At 43.2% G+C, this 23367-nt stretch overlaps 1 protein-coding gene across 3 annotated transcripts in view; it reads left to right on the top strand.

Annotated features, from left to right (window-relative positions):
- The window catches only part of LOC117531694 (apoptosis-stimulating of p53 protein 1-like), a 196264-nt gene that overhangs the window by 149285 nt on the left and 23612 nt on the right, over positions 1 to 23367 (top strand). For all 3 annotated transcript variants that reach the window (XM_034194801.1, XM_034194800.1, XM_034194799.1), the window contains 2 exons: positions 3100 to 3233; positions 18936 to 19102. In XM_034194801.1, the coding sequence (XP_034050692.1) occupies positions 3100 to 3233; positions 18936 to 19102 (301 nt within the window). The remainder of the gene's footprint in view (positions 1 to 3099; positions 3234 to 18935; positions 19103 to 23367) is intronic.

Here is a 23367-nt window from a genome sequence, read left to right as displayed (position 1 = left end):
AATATCACCATTTCCCTCAAATATTGTTCACAAACCAGTCTAAATCTGTGATAGTGAGCATTGTGCTGTGTGATAAAATTGCACCTTTCAGAGTGGCCATTTATTGTGGACAGTCTAAGGCACACCTGTGCACTAATCATGGTGTCTAATCAGCATCTTGATATGGCACACCTGTGAGGTGGGATGGATTATCTCAGCAAAGGAGAAGTACTCACTATCACAGATTTAGACTGGTTTGTGAACAATATTTGAGGGAAATGGTGATATTGTGTATGTGGAAAAAGTTTTAGATCTTTGAGTTGATCTCATACAAAATGGGAGCAAAACCAAAAGTGTTGTGTTTATATTTTTGTTGAGTGTAACACCTAATTGTCAAACCTGCTCTTTTAAATGAAAAATTTCGAGTCAGTTTTTCATTTTCCTCTTTCACCAATGCCGTGCCCCTCCTTCTCTCCGCCCCTCCTCCTCCTCCTCCTCTCTCTCTCTCTCTCTCTCTCGTCTGCAGTTTTTCAAACTCAAAGCTTTTTGGAACACAAAGGCTTTTAACTGTGAAATAATCTACAACCCCAATTCCAATGAAGTAGGGACATTGTGTAAAATGTAAATAAAAACAGAATACAGTGATTTGCAAATCCTCTTCAACCTATATTCATTTGAATACACCACAAAGACAAGATATTTAATGTTCAAACTGATAAACTTTATTGTTTTTGTGCAAATATTTGTTCATTTTGAAATGGATGCCTGCAACCTTTTTCCAAAAAAGCTGGGACAGTGGTATGTTTACCACTGTGTTACATCACCTTTCCTTCTAACAACACTTAATAAGCGTTTGGGAACTGAGGACACTAATTGTTGAAGCTTTGTAGGTGGAATTCTTTCCCATTCTTGCTTGATGTATGACTTCAGTTGTTCAACAGTCCGGGGTCTCCGTTGTTGTATTTTGGGCTTCATAATGTGCCACACATTCTGCTCTGTGTCAGTCTGATCCCGTCAGATCTCAGAAGCTAAGCAGAGCAGAATCTGGTTAGTACTTGTATGGGAGACCTCTTTGGAACATCAGTGGCTGTGTGTGTTTCTCCAGGTAAAACTGGAGTTGCAGTCAGAAAGGGCATCCGGCGTAAAACTTGTGCCAATTACCAATGTGGATCTGGCTGTATACGCTGTGGTGACCCCAAGCAAAAACCAGGAGCAGCCGAATGAACAACAAATGACAGGTCTGGACTGCAGGCAGGCCAGTCTAGTACCTGCACTCTTTTACTACGAAGCTACGCTGTTGTAACACGTGCAGAATGTAGCTTGGCATTGTCTTGCTGAAATAAGCAGGGATGTCGCTGAAAAAGACGTTGTTTGGATGGCAGCATGTGTTACTCCAAAACCTAGATGTACTTTTCAGCATTGATGGTGCCATCACAGATGTGTAAGTTGTCCATGCCATGGGCACTAACACACCCCCATACCATCACAGATGCTGGCTTTTGAACTTTGCGGATGATGGAATCCCTAAATTCCTTGCAATTGAACGTTGAAAAACATCCATCCTTCCATCATGCATCCATTTTCTTCCGCTTTATCTGGAGTCGGGTCACGGGGGCAGCAGCTCAAGCAAAGCCGCCCAGACCTCCCGATCCACACACACCTCCTCCAGCTCCTCCGGGGGAACCCCAAGGCGTTCCCTAGCCAGCCGAGAGATGTAGTCCCTCCATTGTGTCCTGGGTCTTCCCCGGGGCCTCCTCCCAATGGGACGTGCCTGGAACACCTCTCCAGCGAGGCGTCCAGGGGGCATCCAGAAAAGATGCCCGAGCCACCTCAACTGACTCCTTTTGACATGGAGGAGCAGTGGCTCGACTCTGAGCTCCTCCCGAGTGACCGAGCTCCTCACCCTAGTTGAAAAACATTGTTCTTAAACTGTTTTTTCACGCAGTTGTTCACAAAGTGGTGATCCTCGCCCCATCTTTGCTTGTGAACGGCTGAGCCTTTTGGGGATGCTCTTTTTATACCCAGTCATGACACTCACCTGTTTCCAATTAACCTGTTCACCTGTGGAATGTTCCAAACAGGTGTTCTTTGAGCATTCATCAACTTTCCCAGTCTTTTGTTGCCTTGTCCCAGCTTTTTTGAAACGTGTTGCAGGCATCCATTTCAAATGAGCAAATATTTGCACAAAAACAATAAAGTTTATCAGTTTGAACATTGTCTTTGTGGTGTATAATATAGGTTGAAGAGGATTTGAAAATCATTGGATTCTGTTTTATTTACATTTTACAAAACTTCCCAACTTCATTGGAATTGGGGTTGTACATTTCTGAATGTATCTTCAGATACGGATACTGAAAGACCTCTGGAGGACTTTCATGGTGGGGTTATTTTTTTTTTTCTTCAGCTCAGAGCAGAGACGCTGTTTTCAGCAGCTCCCGTTCACAGCTCTGTGGCCACAGAACGCGCTGACTCTCTCATCTCTGCTGTTTGCGATTTGATGCAAAGAAAATGAGAAATATATTTCTTATTACTTTAATTATTGGTTTAAAATTGCAAAACTATGATGCTATAAGCTTGAAATACGATCGAATTAGTACATTTTCAGCAACATTTCAGTTAATTTTTCAGAAATTCTGTGCAATTTGAACCCAAGAGCCGGGCAGAAATTTGTAGTGCGAGGCGGGGCCGCCCACCGTGGCTACAACCCTGCTGGAGAGAGTTCATCTCAGACGTGCTGCTGTGGTCCAAAATGACGCATGTGCAGTGAAGGCAGGGCGAACCGATTTTTAGGGGGGACCGTTTAGTCTGCGACACCGGAGCACCCGGAGGGAACCCACACATACACGGGAGAACATGCAAACTCCACACAAAAAGGCCACAGGTGGGAATTGCGTATGTTGGATCATTTAACACAAAAATCAAGATATAACTTCTGTGTGATATCATAAGATCAATTTATTTATATACCACCAAATCACAACACAAGTTGCCCAAAGGTGCTTTACAAGTCTGTCATGTCCAAAATTCTACCTGGTTGTCACTGTTTTTACACCACAGTATAAAAATCTGAGCCCTTTGTTTTGATTCTTACCTTCTCATCCTTCTCATCTTTCTTCCTAGGTGGAAAACCCAAGTATGCCCAATGATGAAGGCATCACTCCTCTTCATAATGCAGTGTGTGCTGGTCACCACCACATTGTTAAGTTCCTGCTGGACTTTGGAGTAAATGTCAATGCAGCAGACAGCGATGGATGGTCAGTAATACACACCAACACAATGAACTACTTACAAAAAACAGTAATATACTACACACTGAAAACAGTAAGACATTTAAAATACAATAGCCGAGTGGCCTCTGTGTGTGTGTGTGTGTGTGTGTGTGTGTGTGTGTGTGTGTGTGTGTGTGTGGCTTCGATCACAGCAAAACCATGGAGAGCTGACATTTGCCGTTTGGCATGTTTATGTACTGTATTTTGGGTCAAGGGTGAATGGCGCCAAAACCAAATGCTGATACGACTAATAGTTTTGGAGAAGCTATGAATATTAGGTAACGTTGCTAATTACATTTTGGACTCACATGTCTTTCCAGCAGGGGGCAGCAAATCATCTTTATATTAAAAACGTAAGAGTAAATGCATGTAATTGTAAATACATTAAAAATATATGGATGACACAAGAATCTGAAAACACTTATTTCTGTTGTGGTCCATGTAAAAATAAAATGACAAAATTGAAGTAAAAAAAATGAATAATTAAACAAATAAATAATAATAACAATAATAATGTGTGCATGACAACAAGAAACTAAACAACTTACAAATACATTAAGAAAGTAAATTAACATTAAAAGCTACATAATTAACAGGAAATAAAAGGGTTGAGTTTGTCTTCTAAAAACTGTTGAGGTCTAAGTTACTACAAACATTTTGGACTCACACACCATTCCAACTCATTGCTTAATTTATTACCACCCTTGAAAAACATCACCTGTGTACCCATGGATCCCCACAGGCAACACACTAGTTGTTTCATAATAACGGTAATGCATTGTTTAATAATAACAGTAATACACTATACACTGAAAACAGCAATGTATTATTTAATAATGACAGTAATGTATTGTTTAATAGTACCAGTAACACACTGTTTAGTAACAATAATACACTACACACTGAAAACGGTAATATATTGTTTAATAATAACAGTAATGAATTGTTTAGTAATAACTGTTATTCATTACACACTGAAAACAGTAATGCATTGTTTAATAATAACAGCAATGCATTGTTTGATTATGAGTAATACATTGTTTAATAGTACCAGCAATACACTGATTAGTAACAGTAATACACTACACACTGAACAGGGTGATACATTGTTTAATAACAGTAATGGATTGTTTAGTAATAACTGTAATACATTACACACTGGAAACGGTAATGCATTGTTTAATAATACATTATTACATTAATACATTGCATTTTTGAATAATAACAGTAATGCATTGTTTAATAACAGTAATACATTGTATAGTAATAATGGTAATGCATTGTTTAATAAGAACAGTAATACATTGTTTAATAATAATGGTAATGCAATGTTTAATAATAACAGTCATGTATTGTTTAATAATAACAGTCACACATTGTTTAATAATTAATGGTAATGCATTGTTTAATAATAACGGTAATGCATTGTTTAATAATAACAGTCACACATTGTTTAATAATTAATGGTAATGCATTGTTTAATAATAACAGCCATGCATTGTTTAATAATAACTGTAATGCATTGTTTAGGGCCCCTTCACACATAGTACAAATGTGGTCGAATGCGCATGAATTGCGCATGAAGCAGGAATCGTATGCAATACATGTAAAATCGTAGCTGCTTCCAATACCTCGTACAGCTGTTGCTACAACTATTTGTGCACATAAGCGGGTGAAAGACAGAGTGTGTCCTTTAAGAGCCCATTCACTCCCTCTTGCGGCAGGTGTCGTCCAAATTCCAGGTGACACGCAGGAACATCTAACACCGCTCGTTTGGCACTTAGAAAATGACAATCACTGTTGAGCTGGATGTAAAATTTGTCCCCCCCCCCCCACCACAGGTGACGCACCTCTCATCTGATCACAGAGTGACATCTTGGTCTGTGCACTGACAGGGCAGGGGGCGTGGCTGGCTGCCAACAGTTGTTGAGACATCTCTGGTCCTGGATGTCACAGCTGCAGAACACGTCCCGTGTTTTGACGGACACGCGCGTTTGTGCTTGCTGTAATCAAGCCAACAGTGCGACAAAGTCACGTATCAGCAGAAATACGCCATAACAAACGGTGTTTTGTCAGTTATCTCAGTGCTTTTTTCTCTTTTTAAAAAAAAATACATTTATCTGCTTGTTGATTTTAGTCATTTCACGCTCCTGTTATAAGACAGTGATTGTAGCGCAGTGGTAAAGTTACTGTCTGGTAATGAGAGCTTACGAGTTTGAATATTTGAGTGGCATTTATTTTTTTATTTTAACCAGGGTTATTTAATGGCAGGGTTCTGTATTGTGTCCCCTTTTATTTATTATTTATATCAACCCAGTGATATTCACTAATTATACAGTTGGTTTTTATTTTATTTTCCTCAACATCACCGGCGCAATGTGGTGCACCACCCAGCTGCTCGCATTGTGGTCCTGCTCGCAAGACACCGTCGCGTGCACGATACCATCGCAGTGGGATCATGCACACCTGCCCGTCGGCTTGATGTTTTTGTGATTCGCTCATATGAGCTGTTCCGCCATGATTCGCCCTGATTTGTATTTAATCATACTATGTGTGAAGGGGCCCTTAATAATAACAGTAATGCATTGTTTAATAATAATGATAATGGATTGCCTCTCTGGGAACCATCACCTTATCGTGGGGGAGGTTTGTGTGCCGCTATGAACCTGAGAGCTGTGTTGTCTGGAGCCTTTGTGCTCCTGGGAGGCAAATTGGTCTCAGGCGAGAGGCCAGACTAAGAATGGTTCACAAGACACCATGACAGAATGAGGCAAAGGCATTGTGAGATGAAGCCCGGGGCCCCCCATCTGGACCCAAGCCTGGATGGAGGGTCCATCAGCGAGTGCCTGGTCGCTGGGCTTGCCACGGAGCCCAGCCGGACACAGCCTGAAAATGGAACGTGGACTTTCCATCTCCACCCTGTGAGCTCACCACCCACAGGGGGAACTGCTGGTGTCAGGTGCGCTGTCCCATGGATGGCAATGAAAGTCGAGGGCCTCTGCGTACCAGACCTGGATGGCAGGGGCTAGCTCTGGGGGTGTGGAACGTCATCTCGCTGTGGGGGGAAGAGCTGGAGCCTGTGTGGGAGGTGGAGCGATACCATTTAGATCTGGTGGGCCTCGCCTCCATGCACAGCTTCGCCTCCAGAACCATTCTCCTTGATAGGGGTTGGACCTTATTGTTGGGTATTTTCTCCTCCAAACATTTTTTAAAACCTTTAACAAGACAAACAGAGTCAAGAAACACCAGTGAGACAGAAAATCAAATATTACGCGCGGAGTGCGGCCAGGCTGTACACCAAGGCTACACTAAAGTCTGGCCTGCTTTTCCGCTCTTTTTATTAAGAGACGCCCTCATCACATAAACAAGAAACTTGTCCTAAGGGTGGGGGTAATGACGCAAGACAAGTTTCTTCCCATAACATAAACGCATACGTCAAGTGCAGCTGTAAGGAAGAACACTTCAGGTCAGCACATCTCGTTCGTCTGTTGCAGGTATCAGCTGTTCTGCATCTGCCTGAAGTGTCCTGTCTTCCACACTCCTTCACACTAAACACCACATCACAATAGTCAAAACGTTCTCTTGCTCCCAGTCGTTAGAGGCTGCGAAAACAAAGTTATGTTATAACAATAAGTACATCCAGTCCTTCATTCCCAGCTCAGATTGACCCCAGAGTGCTAAAACAAAATTGAATTCTCAGGATTGCATTAAGACAGGTGCAAAACAGCACATCTCCGTTCTCATGAGGAAGAAGACAAAGCTAAAACAAGGTTGAATAACACGTACGTTCTCAGGGTGAAGTGCAAAACAGCACAACACCGTTCTCATGAGAAAGAAGACAAATGTACAAACGTTTAACAGTGATAACATATATACAAAATCTTTAACATTCCCCTCCTGTTTATCGCCTGTTAAACATACAGTAGGCATCACTCAGCTTAGCACTTCTTTTTGAGATTTTCACTAAGAGGTTCATCATGGTATGTTTTCTCTATAGGCTTACACCCCAGAGGTGATGTCATCATTGTCACCATCATCGGTGTCTGGGTCATCATACTTCCATTGGTCTGGGTACAGGTCAGGAGAGCCATCGTCCTCCTTGTCGTCATCTGTCCCCAGAAGTGGATATGATGCTGGACCCCCTCCTGGTCCTGGACTTATTGCTGTGGTTATCATTCTATTTACAAGGCCTCGGAGACATGGAATACAACAACATCCACACAATGTTAGAATTGCAGCAAATACTGCTATAGACACTAATAGTGAAGAAATCAAAGACCTCCATTTTCCCATCCCTTCCAGCCACCAATCCCAGCCTTCGGTGTTTACTCCACTGTGCTCTTTCATCTTCCTGTTCAACGTTCTCAGCCCGTCAATGGCTTGAGTGAGACTGCCGTCTACAGCTGTGTTGTTGGGAATGAATGTGCAGCATTGTTCTCCGAACATGGCACAAACACCTCCTTTCTCTGCCAACAACATATCCAGAGCAATGCGATTCTGGAAGGCCATAAGGGACGTGGCTTCTAACTGTGAATGGACAGCCTTAAATCCTTCCTCAGTCCAATTTCCTAATTTCTGTACATTGTAGTGGATGTAGTTTATTCTGTCCACGTTTTTATTAATGGAGCACCACCAACAGATGGAAGATTCGAATCCAGCTGCTATTTGATTAACCAGTTTATACTCGTCAGGCACTCCCCTGGGGACTCCTATTGCGTCAATATATGTTGGATTTCCCACTCCTTTCCAATCTCTTTTCACTCTATGTCTGGCTACGTCTTTCTGCCAATCTTCAGGAATAAGAGAGGCTGCATATGTCGTAACGTCTTCAGGGGTCATGGGTATGGCTTCAACTGGTAACAATAATGATATTAATGCACAATAACCTGACACATTTCGTGGCAGTCTGTCAAAGATTCTGTTATCCCCACACCACCACCATACGTCACTCCTCCCGACAGGTTTGAATGTGGGAGTACTATGGACCACATTCTTACACCAGGCGGTGTGGTTTAAGCTACCCAAAGTCTTACTTGTCCCTGTCAAGTGTACACATGTATGGTTAGCATGCCCAACTTTGCTTGAGAATAAAGGTTTAATCTTAGTCAATTTGGTCACTGGATAGATCTTGTCCCACTTAGAACATTTGTTGTTTGCCGCAATGTATGTCTGTGTCATAGCAGTCAGTAGACAGTCTTTGGGTAATGCTGCCGGTATTACCTGTAATATAGGTCTGGGTCCCATACACACAACACAGTCCTTCTTTGCTGCTAGTCCTGCTTGTTCTGCCATTAAAAGCCAATTGTTATTTTGTCCACTAATTCCTGTAGTTACTAGGAACCAGTCATCTGCCTTCATGTCTTTTGTGCCTTGTACAGACACCCCCCTTTGACGTACTTAAGTCGGTCAATATTGGTTGCTGTACTCTATCTGTTTCACAGAGGAAGAAATGGAAATACGGATCTTTTCCTTGTTTGTATACCCAAAGGAGGAACAACCAACAGTCTCCCTCTATATCAGGTGGGAATATGGTTCCTTTTTCTGTGGTATTCACCACTATAGACAGCTTATCATCTGTTTGATACATTTTGAGACGGTATGCATTATTCCCATCACAGCTATGTACTGTGGCATTGATTATCGGACTGGGGTCTTTGTTACTTCTTTTTGGTCTCTGCAATCTGTGGATGTGATCCGTATTATCATGTCCCGTGCTCATGGCTTTTAATAATAATACCAATTCAAAAAAGAAAAGTAGCATAACAAGGACTGTCCGTGGGGTCCAGAAACCCCCTTTCTTTTTATCTTTTTCTTTCGCCATTTCTGCACACTACAGCACACCTATGTTCAGAACAGTGGCTTCTTAATGTCTTCTGCTAGCTTTCGTGTCTAACCTGGATCTTAACACCAAGCTCACACACTATTACTAGTCTTGTCCTACTGTTCTTACTGTTTGTCTGTGTCTGCAGAAATGACTTTCTTACAGTGAGTTAAATGAATCCATGTACTTCTTTCCCCAATTTTCAAAGCTGTGGGTGTTGTGAGTAGTACTTGATAGGGCCCTTCCCATTTAGGTGAATGCCAGTGTTTTCTCTTGATGCTTCTTATCAACACCCAGTCTCCAGGTACCACTTTAGGGTCCTCCTGTGGAGAAATGGGATCATCAGTGTTTGGAACTCTCCCTCGTTGTCCTTCTAACATTTTTCTCATGTAATCCGCCAAATTGGCTTCCTCAGGTACATCCCAAATTTGTCCATAATATGGCAATCGATATTTTCTGCCAAACAATGTTTCATACGGTGTCAACCCCATGGTACTAGTTATGTTTATATACATTTTTACCAAATCTACACAATGTGTCCATGGTCTGCCTGTTTCCTCCATTGTCTTTCTAAGTCTGTTTTTTACTGTTCCATTCATCCTTTCCACTAATCCGGCGCTTTGTGGATGATAAGCACAATGATTTTTGAGATTAACCTGTAGTGCTTCTCCTACGTATTGCACTATTGCATTAACAAAATGCGCTCCGTTATCTGAATAGACTGTTTCTGGTATTCCAAATCGTGGGATGATGTCTTTGCATAATGCTTTAGCCACTGTAAGTGAATCTGCATGTTTTGTAGGGAACAATTCTACCCATTTTGAGAAGGCATCAATTATGACTAAACAAAATTCCTTCCCTTCATGTTTACTCAGCTGTATATAATCCATATGAATCACTTGAAAGGGATATTGTGGTGTTGGAAATTTACCTCTTTGGGGTCTCAAATTGCCTTGTGAGTTGTGTTTTGCACATATCATGCATGCTCTACAATGCTGTTTTGCATATGCATCGAACCCATAAAGACAAAAAATAGATTGCAATTGCGATATCATACCCCCTGATGAGACATGCGTCACGCCATGGCTCATAATAGCTGCCCATGTAAACATATTTTTTGGCAATATGGGTTTCTTTTGTGGTCATACGTACAAGTCATTTGCATACGTAGCGCCTTTAGCTATCCACATTTGTTTTTCTCTGTCTGTTGCCTGCTGTTGCATATCAGCAAGCAGTGTACGACCTATATACAAATCTGGAGTTGTTTCCTGTATAACAAAAATAGAAGAAGCTGCTGCTGCCTCTTTTGCTACTCTGTCAGCAAAATCATTTCCTTTTGAAACACTGTCAGAGCCTTTAGTGTGAGCCGCACATTTGCATATAGCAATTTGTTGAGGCAACTTCACAGCTTGCAGTAGGGCAGTTAGGAGAGTGGCATGAGTCACTGGCTTTCCAGATGATGTCACCATTCCACGCTCTTCCCACAGTTTTGCAAACACATGCACTGTGCTGAAAGCGTACTGGCTGTCTGTATAAATTGATACGGCCGTACCTTGAAACAGATAGCAAGCTGCAGTTAAAGCAACTAATTCAGCTGCTTGTGCTGAAAATGATGATGGCAATGAAGCAGAATCTAATACTTCTGAATTTGTGACGACAGCATATCCAGATTGTGTTTGTCCATAAGCATTTTTGGTGGAAGAACCATCCACATACACGATTGTACTGTTTGGGATGGGTGTGTCCCGGAGGTCTGGGCGTGCTTTTGTACAAACTGTTGCTACATCAAGACAATTGTGCGGCTCACCATCCTCAGGTAAAGGTATCAATGTGGAGGGATTCAATGTTGTACAGCGCTCTATCGTAAGGTGTGGCTGTGATAATAGCAAGGACATGCACGAAAGATGTCTTGCTGGGGACAAAAGGCTCATGTTTGTCTGCAACAAAAGTGCAGAGACTGCATGTGGAACTTTCAATGTCAACTGATGGAATAGAACAACATTACTGCTACTTTGAACAGCCATAGAGGCCGCAACAACAGCCTGTACGCATGGTGGTAAAGCACTTGCTACTGCATCCAATTTAGATGAGTAGTAGGCAACTGGCCTCAATTTTGAGCCATACACTTGAACCAAAACACTAGTCATGAACTTATTCTTACAATCAACTGTTTGAGTAAATGGTTTACTATAATCTGGTAGTGCCAAAACTGTGGATGACACTAATGTTTGTTTTACTTTTACAAAGGCTTCCTCAGCATCTTTGTTCCATTCCAACACGGTTGACATTGAAATATCATCTTTGTACATCAAATCAGAAAGTGGACTAGTCAACTCTGCATAGCAAGGAATCCATGCCCTGCAGTAATTTGTTAATCCAAGAAATGACATCATCTGCTTTTTGGTTTGTGGTTTTGGAGCGTGCAAAATTGCTTCCTTCCTATCAGACAGGATCGTGCGCCCTGTGGCTGATAACTCATGTCCTAAATATTTTACTTTATCCCTACACAACTGAACTTTGTTTCTACTCACTCTGTGGCCATTGTCAAATAAGAAACATAATAATGCTACTGTGTCAGTTATGCAGTTTTCTCGTGTGTCAGAGGCAATCAAAATGTCATCAACATACACTAATAGTTGGCTATCTGCCGGTGGAACGAAATTGGCTAAACATGCTGACATGACTTGAGAATAAATAGTTGGACTCTCTGCGTAACCCTGCGGTAATCTGGTGAATGTATATCGTTGCCCTTTAAAGGTAAAAGCAAACCAGAATTGACTATCTGGGTGTACTGGCACAGAGAAAAATGCATTACTTATGTCAATTACTGAGAAACTATTAGAATTTGGTCTCAGCGAATTTAACAAGGTGTGTGGATCTGGGACACATGGTGCTCTTTTAATCACAGCAGCATTTACTGCCTGCAGATCTTGAATCATTCTCCACCCCACTGAGGGCGGAGCCTTTTTCACAGGAAATATGGGTGTGTTACATGGTGAATCTGGACATGGCACTATTACTCCTGCTGTTAATAAATCCTCTATTACTGGCCTGATTCCTTCAATTGCATCAGGTTTCAATGGATACTGTCTTACACATGGTCTGTATTCTGTTTTTGGCCTTATAACTACAGGTTGTGCATTTTTAATCAGTCCTACGTCTGAAGGACCTGTTGTCCACAATCCTGACGGTACTGAAGAGAGAAGATCATCTTCTTCAGGACTCAACTGAAACACTCAGGATTGTGAAGTGGACACATCAATGTGTGTTCCAGCTGTCAGCACCAATGAGACATTAACTGGCACTTTATACAATTTAGTTGATGGACTGAACTCCGTTCGTGGTCCAACTCTGCTCCAATCAGAGGCTGACAAAGCTGTTATGACTGTCAGTCCCAATTCTTGCCATTCTGTCAAATATGGCTTACAAAGTGACATATGTAATGGCATACCTGTGAATTTCAATTTTGATACATCTTCAGTGGCGCCTGTTACTGTTATGACGGCTATTGAGTTGCCATCATGAATCAAATCGGTCATTGTCAGTTTCACAGGTGAAACATTTTTCAATTTAGTTTCATAGTCACCATCCGGACCTGGAGGATCTTTATGCCACATTGTGACATGCAGGTCAGGTGGTGACATCTGTTGTTCAGGATTTTTTAGTAGGGCTGTCGCTTGCAAGACGACATCTTTACCCCATCCTGCAGCATCTTCTTCTGAGATGTCAAATGTATAGTAATAGTGGAATGTGGGGTCAGCGCTTTCTTCTCTTACTATGTTAACGCCTCCTGTGCGTTCAACAACTAATTTCCCTTGTTCCACAATTATGGACAAGCCCAATGCAGTCAATCCGTCTCGTCCTAGGAGGTTAACTGGACATTGTGGCATGCTTAACACTGACATAGTACACGTCAGGCCAAATGGATCTGTCAACGTTATGGGTTTGGTGATAGGGACGTCTGATGTTTGTCCATTTGCAGAGCGAACCCTAAAGAGTTCGTTGCTTAATTGATGGACAGGTATGTTGTCATTACATGTGGTTCTACATGCTCCTGTATCACAAAGGAATGTCACTGGTCGTCCATTTACCAACAAAGTCACTTCTGGTTTTGGTACCGGATTTCCCAGCAAGGCACACAGATCCATATCGCAATCAGACTGCCTATATGATGTGGAATCATGGATTATGGATTCTAGTCATTGTGGATACTGTGGCTGAGGAGGATTATTCCGTTGTGGAATTCCTCCTGCTGCTCCCTCAGTAGGTGGATTCGGACAATTTCTATACATATGTCCCTCTCTTCCACAGTTCCAACAAATCAGGGGACCACGTGGTGGCCCTCCCTGTCTGGGCTGCTGTTGTGGTTGCCATGGTCCTTGACGTTGTGGCTGTCCACCTTGTCTATTTTGCCATGGCTTTTTGGGGCGTTTGCACTGCTTCTGCTGTCTTAAGTTACCCTGCTGGTAATATATTTCGTCATCTCCATGTGCTACATACACTCCTTTGTCGCTGTTTCTTGTCTTTTTCTGCTTTAAGACTTCTTCTGCATGACAGCAGTGTGTATGTGTGTCTTCCAATGTGCCTGTAGGCAATCCAATCCAATGTTTCTGTATCCAAGCTTTTATATCCTTATTGGAATGTTGGATCAGAGCGTTTTTCAATTGTTGTTCATACACAGGTGTTTCTGGCAATATGCCACTATGGACCCTAAACACATTCTCAAATCTGCACCTAAACTCTGTCCATGGCTCTCCTTCTTTCTGAGTTGTCCTGGTAATTTCAGTATAATTTATCTTTGGTCCTAACACTCCTTTTGCACGTGTAATCATAGCTTCCACTCTTGTTTTCAAGACTAGATCATCATGTGTCAGTGGTACGCCTTGTTGATCTGCAGGATTCCAGTCTCCGCGTACCTGACTCCATTTAGGGCCACATGCTTTCATCCACACCTGTTGGACTTCAGGTCCATTAAGGTGGTAAGATGTTCTAATGTTTTCTATATCCTGCATAAATCCCTCAATATCGACATGTGGCGATGGTATCATGTCGACTGCTGCTTTGATATCATCAGCATTCCATGTCCGATAACGAGCATGGTTGGTAGCTGTCCTGCTGTTTCTGCACGAGGATTTGGTACTTCTATCATAGGATAGGCACCTCCCTGATCACTATGTTCCACCATGGGAGGGGCTGTAGGCACTTTTGCTTGACTGCGTGTTTGTGGTTTTTCTGGTTTTTCTCTTTTTACCTTAGGTTTTACTGCCAATCATACTGTGGTGGCGGTACATCGTCATCCTCTGGTAGAGGAGATAAAGGTCTCTTTGCCACCGACGATCCAGCCGGCGGTGATTGTTGAGGCTGTTCTGGCTCTCTGTGCTGAATTATCACATCTTCTTCTGCCTTACCTACAGCTTTCTTTTTTCTTGCTTTCTCTAATCGTCGCTTCTCTGCTCCTTTCTGTCTGTTCTCTGCTTCCTCCTCCCAAAATGCCACTAAATCTGCCCCTACTTTCTGCATCTTTTTCTCATCACCTTTATGTTCCCGTTCTAACTCCTTCTTCAGCTTTTGTATGCTGATCAGGTTCAGTCGTCCGTCAAAGTCATGTTTATTTATCCAGGTCTCCAATTTCTTTGTTGCTTTTGGATTTTTTGCCTCCATAACTTTCCAGTCGTCAGTTGATAAATTTTCCTTATTTTTAGACGTCTTACCCCCCATTTTTATTATCCCTTGTTATAATTTGGACTTCAGACGGGGGCACACCTAGGGTGTTCTAAATCTGAAGTTTTCACACTTTCTTTGGACGTGACAATTAATTAGCCGTCGTGTGGTTGATTCCTTTCACCTCCCCGTAGGAAGCGGAATCACTTGCCTCTGCTTCCACACACACGGTTGTCACTAACGTTGTCCAAAGTATTACACTTTCACACAGTTATTTACACTTGCGCAAAACACTATTTACACATAGAAACACTCCTAATAATCGTACGCGTATTCTTATGTCAGGGGAGCTCGCCCTCCCGTGAAATTTAACTAATGTCCTGCCTTAGGGGACTCCGCCGTCCCTGCCAAATTTAACTACCTTTTTACAGTGCACATATTTCTACCCGGGATTTCCTTTACGTATTAAAACAGAGGAGTCCGTATCCTCCTTCCGGAATTTAACTACTTGCGTCCCTCGCAACCGTAGAGGAGTCCGCCCTCCTTACAGAGTTTAACTGCGTTTCATTAACAGACGATTCTGTATCATCGCTTACGGAGTTTAACTGTTTTATGTGATCACTTTTATCCCCTACCGGTACGCGTATATAAACAGAGGAGTCCGCACCCTCCTTACAGAGTTTAACTGCTTTGCATTAACAGACGATTCTGTATCATCGCTTGCGGAATTTAACTGTTTATGTGATCTGATCACCACTCACTCAGTACTGTTTACAAAGAAATTTTACTCACTGACTCGACTTCCTGTCTGTCTTCTTCGGGAAAATCTCGTCAACCAGACGATGCCAACGGTGGTCGACAATTGCAGACACGATCAATCGATCGATCAGACCTTGGCCAAGGATTTACGTCTGGACTTGACGACCTCCGCCGGACACCTCCGGTGTTGTTGAGATCCCGGACGAGCCCCCAGTCAATGTTGGGTATTTTCTCCTCCAAACATTTTTTAAAACCTTTAACAAGACAAACAGAGTCAAGAAACACCAGTGAGACAGAAAATCAAATATTACGCGCGGAGTGCGGCCAGGCTGTACACCAAGGCTACACTAAAGTCTGGCCTGCTTTTCCGCTCTTTTTATTAAGAGACGCCCTCATCACATAAACAAGAAACTTGTCCTAAGGGTGGGGGTAATGACGCAAGACAAGTTTCTTCCCATAACATAAACGCATACGTCAAGTGCAGCTGTAAGGAAGAACACTTCAGGTCAGCACATCTCGTTCGTCTGTTGCAGGTATCAGCTGTTCTGCATCTGCCTGAAGTGTCCTGTCTTCCACACTCCTTCACACTAAACACCACATCACAATAGTCAAAACGTTCTCTTGCTCCCAGTCGTTAGAGGCTGCGAAAACAAAGTTATGTTATAACAATAAGTACATCCAGTCCTTCATTCCCAGCTCAGATTGACCCCAGAGTGCTAAAACAAAATTGAATTCTCAGGATTGCATTAAGACAGGTGCAAAACAGCACATCTCCGTTCTCATGAGGAAGAAGACAAAGCTAAAACAAGGTTGAATAACACGTACGTTCTCAGGGTGAAGTGCAAAACAGCACAACACCGTTCTCATGAGAAAGAAGACAAATGTACAAACGTTTAACAGTGATAACATATATACAAAATCTTTAACACTTATTTTCTCTGGAGTTGCCCAGGGTGTGAGTCGCTTGGCAGGTGTGGGGATACTCACGAGTCCCCGGCCGAGTGCCGCTACAAGTTTACCCCGGTAGATGAGAGGGTTGCCTCCCTGTGCCTTCGGGTGTCAAGGGGAAAACTGTGACTGTTGTTTGTGCGTATGTACCGAACAGCAGTTTGGAGTATTTGGCCTTCTCAGAGTCCCTGAATGGAGTACTGTATGTGGCTCCGGGCAGGGACTCCATTGTTCTGCCCACATGTTCAACGCACACTTGGGCAATGACTGAGACACCTGGACACCCTGATCTAAACCCGAATGGACATTTGTTATTGGACTTCTGTGCTAGTCATGGACTGTCCATAACGTACACCATGTTTGAACATAAGGTTGCTTATAAGTAAATGGACTGCATTTATATAGTGCTTTTACACTTGCATCTGCATCTTTACAAGTAATGCCTCACAGTCACCCTGATGTGAGGGTGCTGCCATATAAGGGACTCACGACACACCGGGAGCAACTAGGGGATTAAGGACCTTGCCCAAGGGCCCTTAGTGATTTTCCGGTCAGGCTAGGATTTGAACCAAGGATCTTCTGGTCACAAGCCCAACGCTTTAACCACAAGACCATCACCTCCCCCCATAAGTGTACATGGTACCAGAGCACACTAGGCCGAAGATCGATAATCGATTTTGTGATTGTATTGTCTGATCTGAGGCCACATGTTCTGGACACTCGGGTGAAGAGGGGGGCAGAGCTATCAACTGATCACCATCTGGTGGTGAGTTGGATCAGAGGGTGGGGAGGACTTTGGACAGACCTGGTACGCCCAAACGGATAGTGCGGGTGAACTGGGAATGTCTGGAGGAGCCCACTGTCTGACAGATCTTCAACTCACACCTCTGGTGGAGCTTATCTAGCATCCCTGTGGAGGTTGGGGTCATTGAACCAGAATGGGCAATGTTCAAAGCTTCCATTGCTGAAGCTGCACCGGGGACCTGTGGCCTGAAGGTCTTAGGTGCTTCAAGGGGCGGGAGCCCCTGAGCACTGTGGTGGACACTGGTGGTCAGGGAAGCCGTCTGACTGAAGAAGGAGTCGTCCCGAGATATGTTATCTCAGAGGACTCCGGAGGCAGTTGCAAGATACTGACAGGCCTGAAGGGCAGTAGCCTCTGCTGTGGGGGAGGCAAAGCAGTGGGTGTGGGAGGAGTTTGGAGCAACCACGGAGAAGGACTTTTGGTCAACAACTGACTAGCTCTTCACTCTCACATGGATCCTGGAGGGGGCCTGGGAGTATGCCCATCCAGTCTACATGTGTTTTGTGGACTTGGAGAAGTACCCCAGGAGATATTGTGGGAGGTGCTGTTGGAGTATGGAGTGAGGGGTCCCTTCTCAGGACCATCCGATCTCTGTAGTCACAAAGTGAGAGCTGTGTTTGATTGCTCGGCAGTAAGTCAGACTCATTTCCGGTGGGGGTTTGCCTCCGCCAGGGCTGCGTCACCAATCCTGTTTGTGATTTTCATGAACAAGATATTGAGGCGTAGTCGGGGGAGGAGGGTTTTCAGTTTGGTGTGCTCAGGGTCTCATCACTGCTTTTTGCAGATGATGTGGTCCTGTAGGCTTCATCGACCTGTGACCTCCAACACTCACCGGATTGGTTCGCAGCCGAGTGTGACGCGGGTGGGATGAGGATCAGCACCTCTAAATCTGAGGCCATGGTTCTCAGCAGGAAACCGATGGATTGCCTACTCCAGGTAGGGAATGAGGTCTTGCCCCAAGTGAAGTAGTTCAAGTACCTTGGGGTCTTGTTCACGAGTGAGGGGACAATGGAACGTGAGATTGGCTGGAGAATTGGTGCAGTAGAGGCAGTGTTACATTCGTTCCACCATACCGTTGTGATGAAAAGGGAACTGAGCCAAAAGGCAAAGCTCTTGATCTATTGGTCAGTCTTCGTTTCTACTGTCACCTATGGTCATGAGAGTTGGGTCATGACTGAAAGAACTAGATCGCGGGTACAAGCGGTCGAAATGGGCTTCCTTAGGAGGGTGGCTGGTGTCTCCCTTAGAGATAAGGTGAGAAGCTCGGTCAGCCGTGGGTAGCTTGGAGTAGAGTCGCTGCTCCTTCACATTAAAAGAAGCCAGCTGAGGTGGTTCACGCATCTGGTAAGGATGCCCCTGGGTGCTTCCCTTGGGTGGTGTTCCAGGCACGTCCACCTGGGAGGAGACTCCGGGGGAGACCCAGGACTAGGTGGAGAGATTATAGCTCCACACTGGCCTGAGAACGCCTCGGGATCCCCCAGTCAGAGGTGGTCAATGTGGCATGGGAAAGTCTGTGGTCCCCTGCTGCAGCTGTTGCCCCCGCGACCCAATCCTGGATAAGCGGGTGAAGATGAGTGAGTGAGTGAGTAATGGTTTCTTTAGTAATAACTGTAATACACTACACACTGAAAACAGTACTGCATTCTTTAATAATAACAATAATACACTTGCACTTTACATTTCCTTCTGTTGGCAGGACTCCACTGCACTGTGCAGCTTCTTGTAACAGTGTCCACCTCTGTAAGATGTTGGTGGAATCTGGAGCAGCCATTTTTGCCACAACGATCAGTGATGTCGAAACGGCGGCAGACAAATGTGAAGAAATGGAAGAGGGCTACACACAGTGTTCCCAGTTTCTCTACGGTACACGTGCGCGTGAACGCACATACACACACATTGATAGACAGTTGAAATCTCAACACAACCGAAATGTTCAATGTAAACAGAATTATGAATTACTTTTTTTCATGCAACTCTACTTAAACTAGATTTTGAGTTGAATCAGAAACCCATTTTTGGATAAACACAATCTAATGTACTGTAATAATGTAGACATAAACCATTGTACACATCACCTCATCCACACACAGATATGGCTCTTCCTATTTTCACATATTTTTTTCCATATTTTTTTTTAATTGAATTTTGCTTATGCAAAAGGGAGAAATAACTGGCAAACAGGCAGTGGTGGGCACAGCTAACCAAAAAGTTAGCTTTGATAGCAGCTAATCAGCTAATTGAAAAGTTTTATTTTATAAAGCTAAACTGATAACCCACCCAAAAAATTATCGGAAGCTACAGCTAAACGATAACTGATAACTTTCAGTATTGTCTCCAGTACATTGCCAGCTACTAACAAGCCATTTTTGAGTATCAACACCGCGATTGCTTCCGATAGAATCAAAGGCGATCACAAACATAAACAATGATGCCCTACCCACTGCTGGAGGCTCCTGTTTGCTACTTATTTTGCAGCAGTAAAGCAGCCAAGAGGAGCTGACCTCAACTCTACCCCAGCAGAAGGGGTCTGGTCGCTAGGCTGCCACAAGAAAAAAATAAAACAAGTCATTACCCTTAACAGCATACAGCAGTCCCACCGTGAGGCAGAGGTCTTGAAAAGGAAAGCATATTTGACTTATGCTTTTGATTTATAAATCAAATTAATCCGGATAGAATAACTCCATTAATGTCAACTCTGTCATTTGTACAAAGTTAAAATATAACACATATCTTTTAATTTTAATGAATGCACTAATTCTGAAGTAACATTAACAGAGATGCCCAAAGGGATTATGGGTAAACTGAGCATCTGGGAGCCAGTAGATTGCAGTGTTCTATGCATTTTGTCCCCGGTTATATCAGATGGTTGTCTAATCACAATTTAAAAAACAAACTTTTGGGTTTTGCAAATGCCTTTTTTTCTTTACAATTGAAAAAAATGGCATATTTTACAAAAGCACACTTATTTGTAAACACCAACACACACCAAACCCTCTGAATAGTTGAAGGCCACACTGAGGTCCCAACAACAGAAATATAATGAAATTCAAACAAATAATTACTTAAATCTGGAACTGAAGAGCAAATACCACTCCCACATACACAGTGTATCTCGATGGTAAAACGCACCGAGAGCCACTGAGTTTCACTCCAGCACGGAACTAAACTGACAGATCAGTATAAATCAGTATAAGATGTCTGAAATTTGGTTTGCGTTTATTAAATTCCACGCAGATTAAATGTAGCAGACACAGATTATTTGGAATATTTGTTTTAGCAAGTTTGGCCACGAGATGGTAGTGTTCATGGCATTATTTTCCGTATTGAGAATCCCATAATCCTTTGCACACTAGAGAGTTGTTGCAAGTTTTCAGGGTCTCATGTATGCAGCCTCTTATTAATGTGATGAAAAACCCTCTGCAAACAGAAGAGAGTTGCTTCTATGAGAAACTGTTCTATCCTCTGCAGGCAAAGGAGAACCAGTCACAAAAAAATAAATAAATAAATAAATAAATATTTCCTTTAACACCATACTGATACGCTGGCAATATCACCCAAGTCATCCAGAGGAATACATTTTTAACTTATGGTTCAAATTTTAACCAAACTAATTTCGGACAAGTTATTTAAAATTACTGTCATGTCTGAAGTTTTATAAAGTGAAAATATCAGATACATGTTTTAGTTTTAAAGTAATGTGCTAATTTTTTAAGGTTTTAGTGAGCACATGCTGTGCCCAGCAGTGCATTATGGGTAGGATAGGGTAATCTCAGTATGTTCACGACAGGACAAATGCATTTCAGACACTCTGTTCAGGCTCCATTAAAGCATTAAACTCTAGTGCCTAAAACTCTCGTGAATATATTCTGTGGGTTTATAGACATTGTTATTGTATTTGCGTTTGTTAAATTCCGCGCATCTTAAATGTAGCAGACACGAATTATCTGGAATTTTGTTTTGGCACGTTTTCATGGTCTGTACTGCCATCTACTGGCCAGTAGTGTTCATGCCAGTTCATGGCAGTATTCGTCCTGAAGCTGGGCAGACACTGTATGATATTTTTAATCACTGTACTCAGTTCCACCTCAAACTGTACCACAGAACCGCAAGGTGTAAAAGTTCAGAGCACCCGATTTATGTTCTCACACACATTGTACGTTCAAAAACCACACGTCGACTCGTGTTTCCAGAAGCAAAACGTCAGCTTTTTTCAAACTTAATTTACAAAAACTCTCAATGGGAGACATCAAAGTTTAAAAACAAAACAAACAACAAAAAAAAAACATTACAAGACAACTCTGCGATGTTTGCACATGCACAGTGTGAGTGGTTGGATGCTTGTAGCTCTTCAGCAGCAGGATACCCTCACGACGGCCGACCAGAATAATATCAGACAGGTTTGATTTTCATCTGACCATACGATCGGTGATCAGGAGGTGATAGTGTGGGCAGGCTCGAGGATAGAAGACGTCTGTCCAGAGAAGAGCTGGATCCCACACGGCTTCCACCGCCAGCGGATCTGAAGAACACCGGAGCCGCCAAGTCCCGAGTCCAAGGTGGCCACCGTCTCCAGCTGTCAGACCTGGTACTACTGGCAGAAACAGAAACAGTTAATGGTGGGTGTGTGAAGACACACCCAGTAATCCTTCCTTGCTCAGTTCCTCCGGGAGGGAGAACCTCCACCTCCAGAAACAGAGTAACCCGTGCAGCTCCTGTCAGTCACTTCCCTGGAAGGAGTGAGAGGCGAAGACGTCGCGCTCACACTTTCTGCCAATCCAGCTTCAGACTGTAGCCACAGGAAAACGGCTGCACACAGAACAACGTTTAGTCACAGGAAATTACCGCAGAGAAAATTACCTTGAGTGGTAGCTGATTTCTCGGCAAGGAGGTGGAGTTGCAGTCCGGCCTTTATAGTGATGGTGATGAGTTGGATGAGTGACAGCTGGTGCAGATAAGTGACAGCTGTCACTCCCAGTGGCTCCGGCGCCCTCTCGTGCTTGAAGCCCGCACTCCAAGCAGGGCGCCATCTGGTGGTGGTGGGCCAGCAGTACCTCCTCTTCAGCGGCCCACACAACAGTTAGGGGCCTATCCGGTGACGATTGTTCCAACACTGATAATGGAAGGGCTTCCTTCAGACGAGACCTGCACACAGAAAAAAAACTAGTGGCTGTGAATTTTTGAATTTTATTTTTCAATGTGCCAGTTTCCCTTTCCACAGCAATTTTTGTGGCACTCCTCATCTGGAAACAATGTCCGTCAGTAAAGCTTTTGCCAATATGAGTTTTTACAGAAGCATATTTTGTTGGAAATGCTTTGACCCATTTGGAAAACATATCCACGATCACAAGGCGATGTTTCTTCCCCTCAGCTGGAGTTAATTCAATGAAATCCATCATGAGGTGTTGAACATTTTTAATTTTTAAATATCCACCACACACCATCCATCCTTTTTGTCACATGGTCTCCACCATGTGACAAAATAGCATATGTGCAGAAAAGGGCATGCAGTAAGGACGGTTTAGAAGGCTCAGAAGGGCGATGTGGACCGTACCACATCCTGTCTACCGTCTCAGTACCAGCTTTGCACCAAAGAGAGACATCAGTGGGAGTCACAAAAGATGAAAGTGAGGAAAGGTCTGCCACAGGGGTGACAGAAGTGGAAAACGATAAGAAGGGTCACCACGGTTAACGTCTGTAAGTAGTCCTGAACAAAACACCATTCAGTGGGTTGTCCAGCAGGACAAATCTTTTTCACTGAGAATTTTGGCTTTAAAACAGGAGGGTTTTCCATCCATAGCTTCCTGTCTGAATGGATATTGTTTTTTAATTTGCCCCTTTGAGATATCCCATAATCCCTTGCGTGCCAGAAAGTTGCTATAGTCTAAACAACATAGAGAATCCCCATGACGCCCATTGCAAATGGACACTATACAACCAGAATGTAAATTTTTATGCTTTCCATCACGTTAATAAGAGACAAAAACTCACTAAAACAAATATTCCAAATAATCAGTGTCTGCCACACTTAATTTGCGTGGATCTTCACAAACGCAAACCAAATTTCCCCGACACCTGGGGACTCGGATGTGGCGCTGGCAGAGGAGCTGAACAGCTTCTATGCCCACTTT

This window comes from Thalassophryne amazonica, chromosome 19 (assembly GCF_902500255.1).
Source record: "Thalassophryne amazonica chromosome 19, fThaAma1.1, whole genome shotgun sequence".
In the NCBI taxonomy this organism is placed as follows: domain Eukaryota; kingdom Metazoa; phylum Chordata; class Actinopteri; order Batrachoidiformes; family Batrachoididae; genus Thalassophryne; species Thalassophryne amazonica.
This window is presented reverse-complemented; position numbering and strand designations above follow the sequence as displayed.